General features: G+C 44.6%; 1 protein-coding gene across 1 annotated transcript in view; it reads right to left on the reverse strand.

Annotated features, from left to right (window-relative positions):
- The window catches only part of LOC139413113 (partitioning defective 3 homolog B-like), a 166,093-nt gene that overhangs the window by 18,371 nt on the left and 125,163 nt on the right, over positions 1-22,559 (reverse strand). The window contains exons 19-21 of the mRNA XM_071160175.1: positions 15,105-15,212; positions 14,631-14,948; positions 4,241-4,349 (exon numbers count right to left, since the gene is read on the reverse strand). Of these exons, the coding sequence (XP_071016276.1) occupies positions 4,241-4,349; positions 14,631-14,948; positions 15,105-15,212 (535 nt within the window). The remainder of the gene's footprint in view (positions 1-4,240; positions 4,350-14,630; positions 14,949-15,104; positions 15,213-22,559) is intronic.

The following is a 22,559-nucleotide window of genomic DNA, read 5'->3' on the forward strand; positions in this document are numbered from 1 at the left end:
TGCGGCACTAGGGGGTCCTCCTGCCCCCTGGGCGTCCCACAGTGCTCCTGGGGGGTAGAGTAGACCATCACCATCAGACGAGAGGCATGCTAGCCATCCATCACTGTGACGGCGGTGGTTTTTGCTTACTTAATGATGTGGATGGTGTTTATGAAGCGAACGCCGCGCCCGCCACAGCTCGCATCATCTGCCCCCAGGAGTTGACATTAAAACATCATCAGCGTGATTGATGTCCGCCCGACAACATTGGGGGGTGTGGACTGCTTTGGAGCTGACGGGTCACATCTTTTGCGGAGTGTGTTAATGTGTGGGATGGTGGAGTGTGGGTAGTGTGTGTATGTGTGTGATAGAGTAGGTGTGTGTTTGATAGAGTGTGTGCTCGTCTGTGATTTGTGTTCATTAATGTGCCACACACACACTGCCCCTGTGGTGTGTGTGTGATTCCCAGGGTAATGAGTTGGAGATAATATTATATTCGTCCTGCACGAATCGGCCCTGATATCCGAGTTAGCATCTCTTGTAGCCAGTTCACTTCCTCAAGGCTTCATTTCCCCTCCTTTCATTGCTTCAATTATGGTTACATCCCAAATGGCACCTTATTCCCTATATGGTTCTATGCTTTTGACCATGGCCCATACAGTAGGTCTCTGGTCAAAAGTGGTGCTCTGTGTTGGGAATAAGGTGCCATTTGGGACAAATCCAATGTGTCTTCTATCCATCCTCCATGGTCAAGGGCATTTTCCACTGTAAATCGCAAGCTTTGGTACATGGAGGTTTTAGAAAAGGACTTGTAAAACACTTCATTCTATTTCATTTAGCTGGGTGTTTCAGTCGGTTAGACATTTACCTAATACCAAAGATGTCTCGATTATAACAAGTATGGCTGCCTCTGACATAGTCCCCTATTCCCCAAATAGTGCACTCCTTTTAACCAGGGCTCATTTTGGACACACCCTTTCCTTGCCTATGCCACGTGCTTGTGGTAGAGCGGAACTCCAAAATGGCTGCCAGTTGCATGTGGCTTACCGCGTAGGGGACATCACTGCCAGCTACTGTGGCAGCCGAATGGACAGCCACATCTAAAAATACCAGAAACTGGCCAGTCTGTACACATGACATCGTATACACTATCATTATCATGTCTCGAAAGGATAAAAAGCTATAGAGCCCTGTCCAAAATGGCACAGTATTCCCTATATAGTGGACTACCCTTGAGCAAGGCAGTTAACCCCTAAAAACAAGTGCTCCCCGGGCACTGATGGTGTGAAATTCGATTAAGGCTGTCCCCCGCACATCTAAGATTCAGAGGGGTTGGGTTAAATGGGAAAGCCACATTTAGATTGGATGCAATTAGTTTTACAACTGACTAGGTATCCTCTTTCCCCATAGGGCCCTGGCCAAAAGTAGTGAGCTATTTTGATAATCGGGTGTTATTTGGGACGCAGCCCCTGCGCTTGGACAGATGGTATATGTGGGTGTGTACTGAGACTGACATGGTCAAGACAAAAAGGTAGAGATGAAGGGGAACATGGGATGAAAAGGAGAGAGGGAACACACGAGAGAGAGTATGCAGGAGTCACAGGCAAGAAAAGATGAGAAAAGGATCAGACACACACACACACACACACACACACACCTTGATGAGAAAAAAGTATTTAATGTGTGGATAAAGGCTTTGAATGAAGCATCAAATGGTTTAATTTGTTTTAAGTTGGAGATGTTTTAACAGGGGATGGAGAGTGGTGGTGGGGGGGCTATCTAATATCTTGTTGGTTAAATTCCCTTACTGTATTTAATGTTCCAAATTTGTGTTATTGAGGAGTAAACGAATCAGGTATGCAGGTTACTAAGCAGGATAGTGTACTCCCAGTGACAAATAATTAAATAGAAAGGACACATAAAAACTACTCTTATTGTATTTTATGTTTGCGGTTATTGTCTGGTCTGTGAAACTGAAGACATAGAAAAATAATATATTTTTTAAAAGATGGAGAAATGCTACATATAATCTTTTCAATGAAGCAATGTTTCCCAGCGCCACGCGCTGGAGCTACATAAAGGAAGAACGGGCCTCATGTGACCTTGTATGAGCAGCGCAATACTCAAGTGTCATTAAATCTTTGAAAACATTCAAGGCGACCAGACCAGGCTGCTGAAAAGAGCAAAGAAAGACAGCTGAAAGGAGGGCACAAAACAGGCTACACGCAGGGAGACACGGGCGCAACAATTGCCAGAGTGAATGAAACGTTGAAACATTTGATTCACTCTCCCTCTCTGTATATGTTGTAACTATTGGTCTGCTGTCTCTTTCCATTTAACTTACAATATTTATTTTTGTTCTCAAGGTTTACCTCACACATTCTACATGGGCTATCCAGTTTATAGGTTTAACATATGCTTTCTGTCGCAGCCTTTGATTTCATCGGAGTCTCTGTTTAAATGATCATTTTCCATAAGCAGCTGCCTCAGGGGAAGCACCTACAGCTGTGCTGTTGACGCTGCATTTGTTTCTACTGCAACTAACAATCAGAGGGCGAGTTGCCTCCCCAATCACTGCTTCCTAATTGTCTACACGTTTGAATAAGGGCATTCGAAGGAACACACAACAACCGATTCCAAGAGGCATCGTTAGGCTGTTTCAGCGTGTGAATAATGCTCTTCGACGGATCAAAACAGAACCGGGGATCAGAAGGATGCTTTAACGGTCTCAGTGCTTGGGCAACGTTAGAAGACGGTTCCACACACGCAACCAGAAGTGAGTGAGTGAGTGAGTGAGTGAGTGAGTGAGAGTGAGAGAATGTTTGTTTAGGTTGAGCAGTAGTGCTAAAAAAGATCATATGAAAATGTCACCACCTTAATGTTTATTTACTTAAAGAGAGAGAAATGGAGAGAGAAAGAGGGTGCTGCCACTGTAGAGCTCCAAATAAACCCGGCCAGGCTTTAAGACAACATGGATCGTCTGCGACTCGGCTCCACAATTGGGAGCAAAACATGCCAACGCCTGCACACAAACATAAACGCCCACACACACACACACAGCTTTATTACAATTGCCTGTTGCAAAATCCTCCTTATTTACCATACGCACAAAGGGAAATTAATAAGTACACCATCACATCCCCATATGATAATACTGCCTGGTGATATCCTATGGAATGATCCATATTATGATCCACACTGAGTGTACAAAACATTAGGAACACCTTCCTAATATTGAGTTGAACCCCCTTTTGCACTCAGAACAGCCTCAATTCTTCAGGGCATGGACTCTACAATGTGTCGAAATTGTTCCACAGGGATGCTGGTCCAAGCTGACTTCAAAGCTTCCCACATTTTGGTCAAGTTGGCTGGATGTCCTTTGGGTAGTGGACCATTCTTGATACACAGGAGAAACGGTTGAGGGTATAAAAACCCAGCATCGTTGCTGTTCTTCACACCCTCAAACCGGTGCGCCTGGCACCTACTACTATACCCTGTTCAAAGGCACTGAAATCTTTTGTCTTGCCCATTCACCCTCTGAATTGCAACAAATACACAATCTATGTCTCAATTGCCTCGAGGCTTAAACCTGTCTTTAACACATACTAGCCACACCTTCACCTTTACCTACACTGATTGAGGAGGATTTAACAGTTGACATCAATAAGGGATCATAGTTTTCACCTGGATTCACCTGGTCAGTCTAATGAAAAGAGCAGGCGTTCTTAATGTTTTGTATACTCAGTGTATACTTCCATTCATCACATTTTAAAAAAGCTGGTACCGGGTTACCTTCAGGTGAGTCTTTTGAGGCTTGTGGGCCTTTTGAGGCTTGTGGGCCTTTTGAGGCTTGTGGGCTTCTCCATTCTCTCAGAGCCAGAGTGTGCTCGTCCCAAATGGCACCCTAGCTCAGGCTCTGGTCAAAAGTAGTGCACTTTATAGGGAATAGGGTGCCATTTGTGAATCAGCCAGAGAAAGACACTTGGTGTCTCTAGGCAGTGGACAGGGACTTGAAGTATGGATTATCATGGAGTTAATCTCCATGTTCTGTTGAGAAGATGCATGTAAACCACTTGTGGTGGTTCATCTCGTCGCTGTGATCTGCGTAGGCACAGCGAGAGGCGAGCCCGAGGTCTCCAAGTGAGGACACACACACATTCATGTACACATGCACGCACTCATGCATTCAAGCACGCACACAGATGCATCATGTGCCCGAGTGCACACATGCGCGTGCACACGCGCACACGCACACACTCACTCGTGGTGGGTCGTGGTCGAGGGCTCTGCGGCGGATGACCTCTAGCTCCTCATAAGCGGGCGCAGCACGGGCCTGCTGGAGCTCTCTCCTGAGCTTCTGGACACGCTCACTGAGAGAAAGAGAGAAAAAAAAGCGAAAGAGTTCCAATAAATTCCCAGGCTGACACATCAACCATAACACAGGAACCATATACAGACCGTATGTAAAATGTACTGTGTATTACACGGAAAGAGACCACAGACCAATATAAGATGAGAGACTGCGAGGAAGAGCGAGAGAAAGAACTTACCAAGTTCGGTAACCCACACACACAAACATACTAATTGATGCATACACACCCACATAATGCACAAACTAACTAGACTCCCAACCTCTCCCACTCATACTAATGATGTGACCCACGGCAGGTATTGATTCTTGGGCAGGAGTGAGAGCTTCATTAGAGGGGAACCAGCACAGGCATACATGCTAAAAGTTCCGTTAATGACCATGGCCTTAATTAGCAGGCCTGGCTGGTGCTCTGGTGGTGGTGCGCTGACAAGAGGATGTGAATGTGTTGTTCTAAATCATCCTACCGCCAGTCAATGGGGACAGACTGAGGCAGACATCGATTTGTATGCAGAGTCTCTCTCTCTCTCTACACAACCCAGCCCAGCCTGACACACAGAGGAACAGATCTGCAGTCCCTCACCTGCCACACAATCAAACGGACACATAGACAAACACACAAACACAATACCCTGCAGCTACCACCACTCGGGGCGCAATACCAACTTGAAATTTGGGCACATAAATGTATTTCGCCTAATTCTTCCATTGCTTTAAATGCACAATTTACAAGAAGGTCCAAATTAGGACTCGGCCCGAAAGGAACACGTGAAGACAGACCCTCGTTCTTCACGTAGCATCGCTGATGCTCTGATGCTGTTTGTTTTGAAATTGAGGACTTCACTGTTTAAGGTGAGGATGTTTAAAAAAATGTTTTAGCAATCCTTTCACCCCCCCCCCCCCCCCCCCCCCCGTAGCTACAGCAGCTGAGCAGGGACATTCAGAGCAGAGAAAGAACCCATTTTCAAAAACCCATTGATGCGGTCCTCGATCCGTCGTTAGGGCTGCCATCTTGATTGAGCGTGCATGTCGTCTCTCGTAATGAAAAAATTATTATAATGATGTTCCCCGGCACATCGGAGACCCTCCAGATATCAGTGTTGCAGAAATAAATAAATACCATTAGGTCTTGTGCTGAAACTGCAGGGCAGCAAGTCATGACATTCTTCCTCAGAGGAGAGATCATGGATGCGTGCAAAATGACATCCTATGCCCTAAAAGTAGTGCACTACAAAGTGCAGGGCTGCCCAACCCTGTACAGTCGTGGCCAAAAGTTTTGAGATTGACACAAATATTAACTCCCACAAAGTTTGCTGTGTCTTTAGATATTTTTTGTCAGATGTTACGATGGATTACTGAAGTATAATTAAGTATAATTACAAGCATTTCATAAGTGCCAAAGGCTTTTATTGACAATTACATGAAGTTGATGCAAAGAGTCAATATTTGCAGTGTTAACCCTTCTTCTTCAAGACCTCTGCAATCCGCCCTGGCATGCTGTCAATTAACTTCTGGGCCACATCCTGACTGATGGCAGCCCATTCTTGCATAATCAATGCTTGGAGTTTATCAGAATTTGTGGGTTTTTGCTTGTCCACCAGCCTCTTGAGGATTGACCACAAGTTCTCAATGGGATTAAGGTCTGGGGAGTTTCCTGGCCGTGGACCCAAAATATCAATGTTTTGTTCCCCTAGCCACTTAGTTATCACTTTTGCCTTATGGCAAGGTGCTCCATCATGCTGGAAAAGGCATTGTTAGTCACCAAACTGTTCCTGGATGGTTGGGAGAAGTTGCTCTCAGAGGATGTGTCGGTACCATTCTTTATTCATGGCTGTGTTCTTAGGCATAATTGTGAGTGAGCCCACTCCCTTGGCTGAGAAGCAAACCCACACATGAATCGTCTCAGGATGCTTTACTGTTGGCATGACACAGGACTGATGGTAGCGCTCACCTTGTCTTCTCCGGACAAGCTTTTTTCCCGGATGCCCCAAACAATTGGAAAGGGGATTTCATCAGAGAAAATTACTTTACCCCAGTCCTCAGCAGTCCAATCCCTGTTCCTTTTGCAGAATATCAGTCTGTCCCTGATGTTTTTCCTGGAGAGAAGTGGCTTCTTTGCTGTCTTCTTGACACCAGGCCATCCTCCAAAAGTCTTCGCCTCACTGTGCGCGCAGATGCATTCACACCTGCCTGCTGCCATTCCTGAGCAAGCTCTGTACTGGTGGTGCCCCGTTCCCGCAGCTGAATCAACTTTAGGAGACAGTCCTGGCGCTTGCTGGACTTTCTTGGGCGCCCTGAAGCCTTCTTCATAACAATTGAACCGCTCTCCTTGAAGTTCTTGATGAGCCAATAAATGGTTGATTTAGGTGCAATCTTACTGGCAGCAATATCCTTGCCTGTGAAGCCCTTTTTGTGCAAAGCATTGATGACGGCACATGTTTCCTTGCAGGTAACCATGATTGACAGAGGAAGAACAATGATTCCAAGCACCAAGCACCTTTTGAAGCTTCCAGTCTGTTATTCAAACTCAATCAGCATGACAGAGTGATCTCCAGCCTTGTCCTAGTCAACACGCACACCTGTGTTAACGAGAGAATCACTGACATGATGTCAGCTGGTCCTTTTGTGGCCGGGCTGAAATGCAGTGGAATTGTTTTTTGGGGGGGGATTCAGTTAATTTGCATGGCAAAGAGGGACTTTGAAATTAATTGCAATTCATCTGATCCCTCTTCATAACATTCTGGAGTATAGCAAATTGCCATCATACAAACTGAGGCAGCAGACTGTACATGGAGAGCTACCCTCCTGTAGGTTTTTGCTCCAACCTAATCTAGCACACCTGAGTCTAACAATTAACTGGTTGATAAGCTCATGTTAGTTGCAACTGGGGATAGGCAAAAACCTACAGGAGGGTAGCTCTCCAGGAAGAGGGTCAGGTAGCCCTGCACTTTGTAGTGCACTTCTTTTAGGGAATAGGGTGGTGGCATTTTAGACACAGCCCATGTGAAGGTTCAGCCCGTACATACTAAATGACTCCCCATTCATTCTGTTAATAAGAACCCTAGTTTGATGATTATTCCCTATTGGAATTTGGTCTCTAGGTACCCTCTCTAAGGTCAGAGGTTACCGTAAAGCAAGTCTTCGTAATTGGTATCTGGGCCCCTGAGCCATAAAAATCGGCCATGGGTGTCCTTAAGTGATTAAGAAGTTTCAAATGAATAGCCTATTCAACCCCCAGGTCTCAGCCTTCATGTAATGTTTTGGAACTCGGCACGGAAGGATGAAACAACGAACAGATAAGGAAGAGTATTTAAGCAGGGGTGTCAACCTCATTCCACGGAGGGCCGAGTGTCTGCGGGTTTTTGATTATTCCTTTCAATTAAGACTTAGACAAACAGTTGAGGGGAGTTCCTTACTAATTAGTGATCTTAATTTATCAATCAACTACAAGGGTGGCGAGAAAACCTGCAGACACTAGGACCTCCGTGTAGTTCACATTTTTTTTAAACCTTTATTTAACTAGGCAAGTATTTACAATGACGGCCTACCCCGGCCAAATCAGGACGATGCGGAGACAATTTTGGCTAAGGCACTGCATCACAGCCTGATGTGATACAGCCTGGATTCGAACCAGGGAGTGTAGTAATGCCTCTTGCACTGGGATGCAGATGCTGCGCCACTCGAGTGTCCACCATCTTGAGGGTGCAAGATTATTACAAACCTTGCAGAAATATAGTTTTGGTGTCCCTGTGCACATTTTTGTTTAATAAAACACTTAAAAATATTGCTCTTGCATCGAGCATTTCTCCACACCGTGACCAGTTTTCAATTCTCAACAATTCAGTGCACCTATAGGAACTGCTACTGAAAGTACTTTGAAGTATAAAGGGAGAGAGAGAGAAGGTAGTGGGCACTATGGTTGAATGGCGGGATCCCCGGCTACCGAGATATGCCGCCCAAAACTACTCCCTTTTCCCAGGATAAATAACCCCGGTAAATTGAAATTAATTATTTATATGAACACATGGTGTGAAATGGAACTGTTCAATTATATGCCATGTCTAAATATTGGTTCGGTGCAGCCTCTGCATGATAATCAACGCTCAGGGTGGGGACAGACAGCACCATCTCAGTATTGAGCACAGTTCACAATGCGTAGACCTATCATCTCACCATGGTAAATGTATTTTTTTGTGACAAGTAGGCCTGCTTTTTTTCTGCAGCATAGTCTATGCAGTAATATAAAGATGGAGGGCGTGTCTGATTCACCCATCTCCATCTGGCTTTCGGGGGTCACCTTATTGGTTTTCGGGGGTCACCTTATTGGTTTTCGGGGGTCACTTTATTGTAAAGATGATATATAAAAAAAACATATTGCAGCTGCAGAGTTTTAAAACAGCCTGTCGCTTGAACGTCGGTGCACGCGGGAGCACACTCTCGAAGTCGTTCGCCCTCCATCAACTTCATTCAGACTGCACCCCACAACAGATAATCCTGTTCTAGAGTGATACAATATAATCACCCTATATATAGACTACTGGAGATAAGAAAAACATGTTTACCCAAGAGAGCATATAGCTAGCTACATCTATGGGCTTTCATGTTTTTCTGCTGTGCGTAATGTGCAGTAGCCTATATCATATATGCATTGGGTAACGGCACAATCATTTGGGCTTGGCCTCATTTAAATGTCTTTAATGTAGGGCTCATACCATTTATTTCATGTATGGCTCATCAGGCTCAGGTAGCATCAGGCTCTAATCAAATCCAGACATAGGCATAATTATATGCTTTATAATGCTTTTGAAGGATAGTCCCGGATTTGGCGGGAAATACCGGGTTACCTGGGAGAAAAGTGATTTATTCTCGGGATGGAACATTTTCCTGGGATGATATTTAACCCTAGTGGGAACTGGGCAGAGGGTTCTGTACTTAGTTCAACTGTTTAAGAGAATACAAACATTTCAGAATAATGTGAGGTTATATCTCCTCCATTAAGCATACACTTTAGGCAGAAAGCATAAATACTAAGATTACTGCGAAGCTATTTTGGATACAGAAGTGGTGATTCAGCTGGCCTTTGAGGTCAGGTCTATGCAGGCACGTGTGTTTCTTTGTCTGTGTGTGTGTGTGTGTGTGTAAGTCCATTCCTGTATGTCTATTGGAGCCTCAGACCAGGTTGTCATCAGAAGCTAATTTCTCCTCTTGTTTGCCAGCCAGACACCAGGGAGACCAGAGCGCCAGTGGAAAGTTCAGTAAAGGGTAAAGATATCCATTTTCCCTCTTTTCCAGGGGGGAGGGTCGGGGGAGACAGAACTTTCAGAACCTTCCATTCCCTTTGGTCTCAGGGATGTTTGTCAAACCTGTGTGTGTATACGTCCAACCTCAGGAGGACTAATTAGGGAGACTTGGCCAATGAACTAGGGCCACCGGGACTGGGACTGTCTCTGACTGGCCACATCAAAGAGAGGACAGGACAGGACGAAGGAATATTTAAGGAAAAGGAAATGGTGCCGTGTTGATCATCCGCTGAGGAACGTTGCAATTATGGTGGCTGAGAGGGCAATGGTGCGTGTGTACAACGATTCCATCAGCATAGTTCTGGAGAAGTCCAACCCACACTTTTCAACTGACACCACGAGTGCACACTAGATGGACTAGTGTCTAGAATTATGGCTATATACTTTGTATTCTGACGTTCATATTTTTTATTTAACAACATTGAAATGCAATACATAAGCAACAAGGCTTGATAAGAAACTCCTCAGGTGACTATTTTCTTTCCTTCCTTCCTTCCTTCCTTCCTTCCTTCCTTTCTTTCCCTGGTCTGTGGAGAGACTGGCTGACCTATTCTCTAATAATATTTGACAAGCGTAGCTACGTTTTTTCTCTCCACAGGTCAGCCTCTAGTGTCGCTGTAATCAAATGTGACGCCCATCCATGGACACACCTGCCATCGAAGTCCTAATGAAAACATTTCCAGCACTAAATGATGTAGACACTCCAGAGTCAACTTTCTCCTCTCTGACAGGTGAGGGGGGAGGAGAACTACCACTACTGAGCATGTGCACATCAAACACACACGTAGGTCTGTATGCACACACACACACACACAAATGAAGCCACAATATAATAGAATTCTCCCCTATCCAAATTGGTCCTCTAAAAGCGGCATTGGATTCTAGACTGGAGTGTTGCTAGGTTACAAAAAGGCTTCGCTGAAAAAAAAAACACTGAGCGGGTTTGAGTGTGTGTCGGGCAAAGCTGTGTGTCCATATGCATGAATGAATCAATGAATGGGTGCTTTTCGCAAGCAGATGTGTGTTTTAAGTCTGCAAACGTGTGCGTGTGTGTGTGGTTGGAACCCAGGACTATGTGGCGTAACTAAACTATCATACAGTCAATTCCAACCAGACTAAATTGATCATGTCACGCTGTTTCTAGCTCGAATTAGTCATCCATTACAAATGTCAGTAGAATATGGAGTGTTCAAATTATGCTGCTGTAGTCGAGCAGGGAGAGGAGAGGGAGAGACGAAGAGACAGCAAGGGCGGAGAAATAGAAATAATTAAGTGGCCAGTTAGACGAGAGGGGAGGAGCCTCACTGGTCTGTCAAGCTGCTAGACTGTGGCTAATTATCCTCCCCTTTTGTCCCCCCGCTCTCTGTCCGACTCGTTCCCTTCACAGCAGTCAATCTGTTCCTTTCCCTTCCCTCTCGCTCCCTTTTCCTTCCCTCTATCGCAACCTCCCTCAAACGTTCAAATGAAATCAAACGTTATTCGTCATATCCCTCGTAAACCGGTGTAGACTAACAGTGAAATGCTTACTTAGGGGTCCTTTCCCAACAATGCAGAGTTAAGATAAAGATTTTAAAAATATATATATATATGTTTTAAGTAAATCGTGACATGAGGAAGAAACACACAGTGGATTATGAATGACAATAAGGAGTATAAAACAACATGGCTATATAAAGGCAGCACCTGCACGGAGTTGATGTGCAGGGATACGAGTTATTTGAAGTAGCTATGCACATATAGGTAGGTGTAAAGTGACTAGGCAACACGGTAGATAATAGACAGTAGCAGCAGCATATGTGGTGAGTGTGAACGTGTGGTGTCAGTATGCATGTGTGTGCATTCTATGTGTGGGCGTATGTAGTGTGTGTGTGTGTGTGTGTGTGTGTGTGTGTGTGTATGTGTGTGTGTTGGGGTTTCAGTGTAAGTATGTGTGAGTGTGTGTGGGTAGGGTCGAGTGTGTGTTCAGAGTCAGCACAAGAGAGTTAGTGCAAATAAGGGCTAATGCAGGTAGTCCGGATAGCCATTTGATTAGCTATGTAGCAGTCTTGTTTAGCAGTTGTATGGCTTGGGGGTAGAGGCTGTTCAGGGTCCTGTTGGTTACAGACTTGGTGCACTGGTACTGCTTGTCGTGTGGTAGCAAAGAGAACAGGCTTTGACATTTTTTCCTGGTGTAGACTTTGTTTGTTACCTCTTTCCCTTTAAAATGACACCACCTACTTAATGATTCTAAACAGCGTACTTTAAATGTTTGCTTCGGGCAAAGCTTGAGGGTCTGCGGACCCTAAACCCTCGCGCTGAGAAATGGCGAAAGTATTCTCATAAATGATGCATCCACGGCTGTGTGTTGGGTTGTTAGCGATACAGCACATTCGGAAAATATTCAGACTCCTTGAGTTTTTCCATATTTTCTTACATTACAGACTTATTCTACAATTGATTAAATTGTTTTTTTCCCCTCATCAATCTACACACAATACTCCATAATGCAAAAACAGGGTTTAGAAATTTAAGCAAATCTAAAAAAATAAATGAAATCATACATTTACATAGGTATTCAGACACTTTAATCAGTACTTTGTTGAAGAGTATTTGGCAGCGATTACAGCCTTGAGTCTTCTTGGGTATGACGCTACAAGCTTGTCACACCTGTATTTGGGGAGTTTCTCCCATTCTTCTCTGCATATGGGGAGTGTCGCTGCACAGCTATTTTCAGGTCTCTCTAGAGATGTTCAATCGGCTTCAAGTCCAGGCTCTGGCTGGGCCACTAAAGGACATTCAGAGACTTGTCCAGAAGCCACTCCTGTATTGTTTTGGCTGTGTGCTTAGGGTTGTTGTCCTATTGGAAGGTGAACCTTCGTCCTAGTCTGAGGTTTTCATCAAGGATCTCTTTGTACTTTGCTCCGTTCATATTTCCCTCAATCCTGACTAGTCTCCCAGTCCCGGCCGCTGAAAAACATCCCCCAGCATGATTCTGCCACCTCCATGCTTTACCGTAGGGATGGTGCCAGGTTTCCTCCAGATGTGACGCTTGGCATTCAGGCCAAAGAGTTCAATCTTGGTTTAATCAGACAAGAGAATTTTGTTTCTCATGGTCCGAGAGTCCTTTAGGTGCCTTTTGGAAAACTCCAAGTGCCCTTTACTGACAAGTGGCTTTCGTCTGGCCACTCTACCATAAAGGCCTGATTGGTGGAGTGATACGGAGATGGTTGTCTTTCTGGAAGGTTCTCCCATCTCCACAGAGGAACTCTGGAGCTCTGTCAGCATGACCATTGGGTTCTTGGTCACCTCCCTCACCAAGGCCCTTCTCCCCCGATTGCTCAGTTTGGCCGGCTCTAGGAAGAGTCTTGGTGGATCCAAACTTCTTCCATCTAGAATAGGCCACTGTGTTGTTGGGGAATATTTGGGTACCCTTCCCCAGATCTGCAACACAATCCTGTCTCAGAGCTCTACAGACAATTCCTTAACCTCTTTATCCTACCCCCTCCTTTTTCGAACATTCTGTTAAAAATCGCGCAACTTCTCAGCGTCCTGCTACTCATGCCAGGAATATAGTATATGCATATGATTAGTATGTGTGGATAGAAAACACTCTGAAGTTTCTAAAACTGGTTAAATCACGGCTGTGACTATAACAGAGCGTGTGTTTCATCGAAAAGCGCAAGAAAAACTGGTCACTGAAATCTGAAAAAAGTATCCATGCGCCCCTTTCATGGATTATTTAAAGGAAACCAAATAATATGGAGACGGATGCAATTCCTACAGCTTCCACACGATGTCGCCAAAAGCGTCATTTTCAGTGACAAAAATCCATTGAGACATTATCAATAGATCCGTGATTCCATCCAGCCTACCTCAATCGATTTTGGAAGATTGAAAAATGGACACTTTTCTTTTGTAGCTGCTATTGAATACAGATCGCCCAGTGATCAATTTGATCGCTTATTAACGTTTACAAATACCTAAAGTTGGGCTATAAAAGTAGGTTGAAGTGTTTTGTCAAAGAATATAGGCAACTTATATAATTTTTAAACATGACGTTGCGTGTTGGAAGAGAGCTTTTTTCGTGATGCAGACAGGCTATACAAATGGATATTTTGGGCATTCATGGACGGATTTAATCGGGAAAAAGACCAATTTGTGATGTTTATGGGACATATAGGAGTGCCAACAAAGAATATCATCAAAGGTAATGAATGTTTTATATTTTATTTCTGCGTTTTTGTGTAGCGCCGGCTACGCTAATTATTTTATTTACGTCGCCTTCAGGCATTTTGGGGTGTTGCATGCTATAATAATAGCTTCTCATGCTTTCGCCGAAAAGCATTTTAAAAATCTGACTTGTTGGCTAGATTCACAACGAGTGTAGCTTTAATTCAATACCCTACATGTATATTTTAATGAACGTTTGAGTTTTAACGAGTACATTTAGCATTTAGCGTAGCGCATTTGCATTTCCAGGTGCCTACTTGAGACGTCTGCGTCTCAAGTAGAAGCAAGAAGTTAAACATTGTGGCTTGGTTTTGCTCTGACATGCACTGTCAACTGTGGGACCTTATATAGACAGGTGTGTGCCTTTCCAAATCATGTCCAATCAATTGAATTTACCACAGGTGGAATCCAATCAAGTTGTAGAAAAATCTCAAGGATGATCAATGGAAACAGGATGCACCTGAGCTAAATTTCGAGTCTCATAGTAAAGGGTCTGAATTCTTATTTAAATAAGTTTTATTTTTAATTATACAAAATTTTGTATAGAAAAATAAGTTAAATAATTAAATAAAAACAGAACTTTTAACATAGATAATGTATTTATCATGGATATCAATGCTTTTAAATGGATCTTTGAAGATAACAAAATATCCCCCCATGCTTGCCCAATCCCACTGACCCCATAGTGACAGTATGACCCACTACAGCAACGCTAGGCCATACATTGGAGTGCACTGTGAAGGAGTGATTTCTTGGTTTTTGGATCAACTCACCTGTCGCTCGGAGGGGGCTGAAGCTGTGACGTGGAAGTCGAGGGCGGGGCTCTCTGCTTGTTAACCTTGGCATAGAGCCCCTCTAAGTCTTCTGCCGAGGGCTGGCGGCTGTGCGAGGGTCCGCCGGGGGGTGGTCCCCCGAGGGCTCGCTGAGGAGAAGGGGTGCGGCTGAGGTAGGAGGGCGAAGGGCCCTTGGGGGGCTCCCGAAAGGTGTTGATACGGGCGTAGTTGGGGTCATGGTCATCGTCCTCTAAGTCGGGTGGCAGGGGGTCGGGGGTCACGTGGCCGTCCCGCACCTCCATGTATCGGAGCTCGTGTCTGTCGGTTATATAAGAGGGGATAGATACCGTCACTCACTGTCTGAATCAAACTCACATTAACTTGATGGGATTGGACAAAAAAACAGCATACATTGTATATATGTGATAGCGTGGTGTCTACACACAGATAACAGGGCAAACTGTGTGAGCTCACCTCACTCCCTCCTCAATCTTGTTCAACTCCTCCTCGCTCAGAGCCTCCAACTTCTGCTTGGCAGCCTTCACCTCCGCCTTGCTCTTCTCCTCCTTTTTCTTGCCAAACCTGGAGGGATTGAGAGAGAAAGAAAGAGACAAAGTGAAAAGAATTGTAAGATGTTGTTTAATTTGGGATTCAAAACATTGTGGCAGTTCGTAAAGCGACAATAGAGGCTGCAGAGATTATGAAAGGAACTAGTTGAGCAGCAGGCCACATAGCAGTGGAGAGACGACAAGAGGTGAGAGAAGGAGTGGACCCGAGGCTTCATGTTTGGAACCAAACAGCAGAATCCAGTTCACACCGCAGCCAAACATGTGTTCACACTTCCACACAGCAGGACACTGCACAGCATCGATTACACACATAGACCCTGTACACACACACACACACACACACACACACACACACACACACACACACACACACACACACACACACACACAAATACAGTACACCAGTCAAAAGTTTGGACACATCTTCTCATTCAAGGGTTTTTCTCTTTATTTTTTACTTTTTCTATATTGTAGAATAATAGTGAAGACATCAAAACTATGAAATAACACATATGGAATCATGTAGTAACCCCAAAAATAGTTAAACAAAACAGATTTTATATTTGAGATTCTTCAAAGTAGCCACCATTTGCCTTGCTGCTCCCGAGTGGCACAGCGGTCTAAGGCACTGCATCTCAATGCAAGAGCCGTCACTGCAGTCCCTGGTCCGAATCCAGGCTGTATTACATCCGGACGTGATTGGGAGTCCCATAGGGTGGTGCAAATCTGGCCCAGCGTCATCTGGGTTTGGCCAGGGTAGGTCGTCGTTGGTAATAAGAATTTGTTATTAACTGACTTGCCTACTTAGATAAAGGTTAAATAAATAATTGCCTTGATAGCTTTGCACACTCTTGACATCCTATCAACCAGCTTTACCTGGAATTATTTTACAACAGTTGAAGGAGTTCTCACATACGCTGAGCACTTGTTGGCTGCTTTTCCTTCACTCCGCAGTCCAACTCATCCCAAACCATCTCAATTGGGTTGAGGTCAGGTGATTGTGGAGGCCAGGTCATCTGATGCAGCACTCCATCACTCTCCTTCTTGGTAAAATAGCCCTTACACAGCCTGGAGGTGTGTTTTGGGTCATTGTCCTGTTGAAAAATAAATGATAGTCCCACTAAGCGCAAACCAGATGGGATGGCGTATCGCCGCAGAATGTTGTGGTAGCCATGCTGGTTAAGTGTGCCTTGAATTCTAAATAAATCACTGACAGTGTCACCAGTAAAGCACCCCCATACCATCACACCTCCTCCTCCATGCTTCACAATGGGAACCACACATGTGGAGATCATCCGTTTACCTACTGTGCGTCTCACAAAGACACGGCAGTTGAAACAAAAGATCTCAAATTCGGACTCCAGACCAACGGACAGATTTCCACCAGTCTAATGTCCATTACTCGTGTTTCTTGGCCCAAGCAAGTCACTTCTAATTATTGGTGTCCTTTAGTAGTGGTTTCTTTGCAGCAATTCGACCTAATTACGCAGTCTCCTCTGAACAGTTGATGTTGAGATGTGTCTGTTACTTGAACTCTGTGAAGCATTTATTTGGGCTGCAATCTGAGGTGCCATTAACTCTAATGAACTTTTATCCTCTGCAGCATAGGTAACTCTGGGTCTTCCTTTCCTGTGGCGGTCATCATGAGAGCCAGTTTCATCATAGCGCTTGATGGTAATTGAAATTTTCCAGATTGACTGACCTTGATGTTGTTTCTCTTTGCTTATTTGAGCTGTTCTTGACCTAATATGGACTTCTGTATACCACCCCTACCTTGTCACAACAACTGATTGGCTCAAATGCATTGAGGAAAGAAATTCCACAAATCGACTTAACAAGGCACACCTGTTAATTGAAATGCATTCTAGGTGACTACCTCATGAAGCTCGTTTAGAGAATGCCAAGACTGTGCAAAGCTGTCAAAGGCAAAGGGTGGCAAAGGGTGGCTACTTCAAAGAATCTCAAATATAAAATATAATATAAAGTGTTTAACACTTTTTTGGTTACTACATGATTCCATTTGTGTTAATTCATAGTTTTGATGTCTTCCCTATTACCCTACAATGTGGAAAGTAGTAAAAAAGAAAGAAAAACAAAGGAATGAGTAGGTGTGTCCAAACCTTTGACTGGTACTGTACGTATGTGCACACACAGATACCATGACGACCACACACATGCACTAGCGTACACACACACACACACACGTTAGCAATTCACAGCAGAGAAACACTGCCCATCGCTCACACAAACACTATTACACACATACGAACCAAACTCACTCCCACATGTTTATTAGCACCTTTTCCTCTGGTACAATGGTTAAAGGTTGGTGATAATGCAGTGTGATCATTTGCTAGAGTGGGTTAATGCAGTGGGTGTGAGTTGGAAATGTGGTTGAGATGATGATTAACTGGTATTAATATACAGTATGTATTCTGAAGTGATACGACATGCTGACAGACAGAGGTGAGTGCGTGTAGCTCCGGGGTGAAGTTTCCCCTCGGTACAGATCTAAGATCAGTTTCCCATCCCCCTATCCTAACTTTAACCATTAGCGGGGAAAACGCAAAATGCAACATGGTAAATATACCCTAATCTATGGATTTCACATGACTGGGCAGTGCCGCCAACTCACTTGGGAGCCAGGCCCAGCCAATCAGAAATAGTTTCAGTGCATTTGAGAGAAATAACTTTAGAGAAATACGCTTTTTGTGCATATGGAACATTTATGGTATCTTTTAATTCAGCTCATGAAACATGGGACCAACACTTTACATGTTGCAAACCAGGACTTGTATTCACAAAACATCAGTGGGAGTGCTGATCTAGAAACAGATCTCCCCTCCAATCATTTGGACGCAAAAGGCAAAACTGATCCTTTACAGCACACTGTGGTTACGGGCCCGAAAGTGTTTTTGCCCTCCAGTCATGGAGTTGAATCACATGTCGCTCTCAAGCTTCCGAAGGGACACTCAACCAAAACACGGTTCTCTGATCCACTAACTATTCCCCCAATGGCCTTCACAGGCAAGCAAGACATACAAATCCATGGATGAATTCACATATCTTTATTACACAATGGGTGTTCTGTCAGGTAGAGTATGTCTGGTCTTATAGCCCCATGTTACCAGGGGCATGGCCTGGGGGCAAAACTGCCACAACGCTTTCCGATGGGGGCCGCATTCAGCAGAAAACACCCAGATAGAAACACATGATTGTAGAACAAACAACACCTCTGTGACATATAGAATACGAAATCATGACGTTTCTAGAAATATATGTAAAACGAACACGCCTCTTTGACGTAGAGAAGAAGGGATCGCCATCAGCTCTATTCATGACATTTCTATCTGCGACTTTTGCTGATGCTGAACGCGTCTGCGGTGTTTGGTGTGTGCCCTGTGCGTGCGAGTCAGCTCCCTGCCGAGTCCAATCTGATGTCTGTGTTCAGCTCATTAGGGACAAGGGGGCCTGTCTTAATTCTTGTCACTGGCTCTTCTCATTACAGCCCCGAGGGGGACATGGTGTGAATGGCAACCCTGATGGAAGACAGAGGACACACTCAAATCAGCCGAGGGTCAGTGCACTGCTGCTGGATCGCCAGATTGGAGGGGAATTTATCACGGAATGTAACAGTATTTTAGCCTTTTCACTTTTGCACCTGACCCAGGTGCATGGGTTAGTCCTAAGCCATACTTTTCAAGCGTCAGCTTGGCCTTTTAAAATTATAGACAGGAAGGACCTGATCCTCGATCAGCGAACTACTCTAAGATGCTTGATAACAGACACCGAATCACTGTCAGAAGAACAGTACTATGAATGGGTGAAATGATTGCCCATTCTTAGCATGATGCTGGCAGTAATGTCTATTTCACAGACACTTCAATGACACTGGCAGTCTGGCCCTCCATGAGAGAAGTGAGCCCATCCCTCTCTTTCACACAGTAGTGCGTGTGTGATGGAGGCCGACAGCTGGTCTGATCATTATGTGTACATAAATTAGAGCATCTCCCACTTCTACTGTCTGTGTCTGTGTCTGTGTCTGTGTGAGAGAGTGAGAGAGAGAGAGAGAGAGAGAGAGAGAATTAGATAGACGCTGAGTGTACAAAACATTAAGAACCACTTTCTAATATTTAGACCCACCCCCTATTCCCTTCAGAACAGCCTCAATTCGTCTGGGCATGAACTCTGCAAGGTGTCGATTGCGTCCGACAGGGATTCTTGCCCATGTCGACTCCAATGCTTCCCACAGTTGTGGTGAGTTGGCTGGGTGGCCTTTGGCTGGTGGACCATTCTTGACACACACGGGAAACTGTAGAGCGTTTCATATCACACGGGAAACTGCAGATTTTCATATCATCATTACCGTCCTTCTCTAATTCCAGGTTTTACGGTATTACTGGCATAGCACACAAGGGGGCACTAAAATCACAAGAAAAGCCTTTTGGGCTTCTATTACCAGAATGCTAACAAAATGTGAAAAATCTAATAGCGAAATTACATATCGACGCTGTTAGCTAAATGCTAATGAGAGAAAACGAACAAAGCAATTGCAAACACAGGCAAATCCAGCTCATAAAGTTATACAAGCACAGCTAGTAGCTACTGAATGTGTAGACCTTTTCAAGCTTAAGTTAACAAGAGAAATTGTGCAAATGAACACCTGTGATTCATTATTTCCTGAAAGGAAGAGCAGCATGGGTACATGGAGCAAATGGGAGAAAAACAGATTGCAGAAAGCCATTATAAAATATCTGATGGCAAACATTTAGTAGTGAATTGCATACGAACACGTAACTGGCGGAACTGTTCTGAGGAACTACGACAAGCTTCATAATGTAAAATGATGTGGCAGGTGCACAAGTTGACGGCAGGTACTAATTTAAAATGTATTGAAAAACTTCAAAATCAATATTTTTTTTGAAGGTATTGAAAACCATCCCGTGTCCTTTCCCAAGTACCCCGGTATACAGTATACCGCCCAAGCCTATCCAGCAGCATTGCGGTTCTTGACACAATCAAACCGGTGTGCCTGGCACCTACTACCATACCCTGTTCAAAGACACTTAAATCTTTTGAATCGTCGATTCACCCTAAGAATGGCAGACATACACAATCTGTGCATCAAAGCCTAAAAATCCTTCTTTAACCGGTCTCCTACCCTTCATCTAGACTGATTGAAGTGGATTTAACAAGTAACCTCAATAATGGGATCATAGTTTCACCTGGATTCACCTGGTCAAGGAAAGAGCATGTTCCTGATGTTTTGTACACTCAGTGTATGTACCTGCCGTGGGGAAGGTACAAACCCATTTCCCCTCCATCATCATTTTTCACTCCTTCATTTCGCTAATCTCTCCCTCTACCCTTCCCTCAGCATTTCTTTTCCCAAGACAATCAGGTGGTGTGGAGATCTGAATTGGTGGTCAGACTTGAAGTCTGATTTGCTTTAAGACAACGACAACAAAAACGCATCGAGCGAGACAGAATCCAGCTCCGAACAATCTCACTGTGTAACTTTGTCCTTAGCAATCATGTTCGTTCAGAAATACGGATGTAATTTCTCATTGTCGTTTTCTGTTCTCGTTTGATGCCGAGACACCACTCTGTGTGGGAAAGCTCACTGGGAGCCGCACACAGCCGCGCAAAGAGTGGGAGATCTCATTTAAAAACACACAACACCTACATCATAGCACTGGCTGCATTACCTTCTCATAATGGTGTAAGATGGATGCTCTGGGTTACTGGGTCATTGGTGTCGCGGTTTAATGTGATCCTACTGTCACAAGGGGCCAAACGGAACCATTAGTAGCAGAGCGCTCTCATCATTAGTCTGCCTCTGCGCCAGAGTCACCAGAATGGCTCTTGGGTCTACGACAGTGACACTCCTTGTGAGAGGAAATGAAGAAACTAGAACCAATATCCCCAAAATGTTCAAGTATGACAAGACAAAAGACTGTCCGGTTGAGTCCCAGTGAAAATCAGCTTTTTTGGAAGGCGCCTTGCCTCATCACCTTAATCACCTCTTCCAGAAGCTTCTCCATGCTCATTACATGACATTCTGAGGAAGTGGGTGAGAGAAGGGGGGGGGGGGGAGGAAAAGAAAAGGATTGTGTCTTCTTTCTAATGAGGTTCAAAACACAGTGAGATCACAGACAGCCTGGGTGATGTAATTGCCCTGCGACCTGTGGAATAGGCTCCCTGGGGAGGGAGGGAGGGAGGGAAAAAGAGGGAGAAACAGAGACGGAGACAGAGGTACAAGGGAGGGGGAGGGAAATAGACAGAGTAAGGAAACATACTGTAGCCTATTTACCAGTATGTGTGCTAGACTCATTTCCTCCATTATCATCTGTGGTTGGCAGCTCAGGAAATGAAGCTGGTTTGAATTTTTTTACCGTGTGACAACAAGCAGAGAGCGGTAAATAAATAGGCTTCCATCAGCGCTGTTGGATGGGGCCAGTGGGAAACTGGTTACCGGTGAAGCGCTAACGACTAGCTAAACAGCCATTCAGTCGGCAAGAGTGATGGTGTCAGGAGACAGTTTTACAGTCTGTCTGTCGGTCTGTCAGGGGAGTTCATTGACGACGCCTGTCATCTATGATGGAATTGATTGAGGCTAACAGCTGAGATGTGCCCGCAGTGCGTCTGGTGTTACATATGCAATACGCATGCAAGCATGTGTACACACACTGCGGACACAGGCACACTTCCAGTTTCATGCGCGCACACACACAGACATTGTTCCAGGTGGGTAGGCCTGCCCTCTTAGGCCAGCTAAAGCACCACACACACACACACACACACACACACACACACACACACACACACACACACGAGAGAGAGACAGAAATACACATGATGATATACCCATTCCTACACATTCCAGAGGATGAGGAGTTGATCACCCATAAAGAAGCGGGGATAATGCCTTGCAAAATATGCATCTGCTTTTGAGTACCAAAATAACAAGCTGGGAGAGAAAGAGCGAGAACGTCAACGAGAGAGAGAGAGAGCGAGAGATAGAAGACAGAGGAAGAGAGAGAGAGAGAGAGAGAGAGAGAGAGAGAGAGAGAGAGAGAGAGAGAGAGAAGAGAAAGAAAGAGAGCAAATGGAAAATGAACGAGAGAATGAGAGAGAGAGAGAAAATGAGAAAGAAAGAGAGAGAGAGGGGGAGGGATAAGCCAAAGCTCCCATGAAAGTGTGGCATGGCTGGAGCTTAGAAATAGAGAGAACAGTGAGGTTTCCAGAGGCGGCGAGAGAGATAGAGAGAGAGAACACTTCATCTCACAGCCTATAAATGTTATCACGGTAATTAGATTGCTGTGTGTATTTTCTACCGGTACCTCGGTGGAGTTGGAAG

This window comes from Oncorhynchus clarkii, chromosome 7 (assembly GCF_045791955.1).
Source record: "Oncorhynchus clarkii lewisi isolate Uvic-CL-2024 chromosome 7, UVic_Ocla_1.0, whole genome shotgun sequence".
Classification (NCBI taxonomy): Eukaryota; Metazoa; Chordata; class Actinopteri; order Salmoniformes; family Salmonidae; genus Oncorhynchus; species Oncorhynchus clarkii.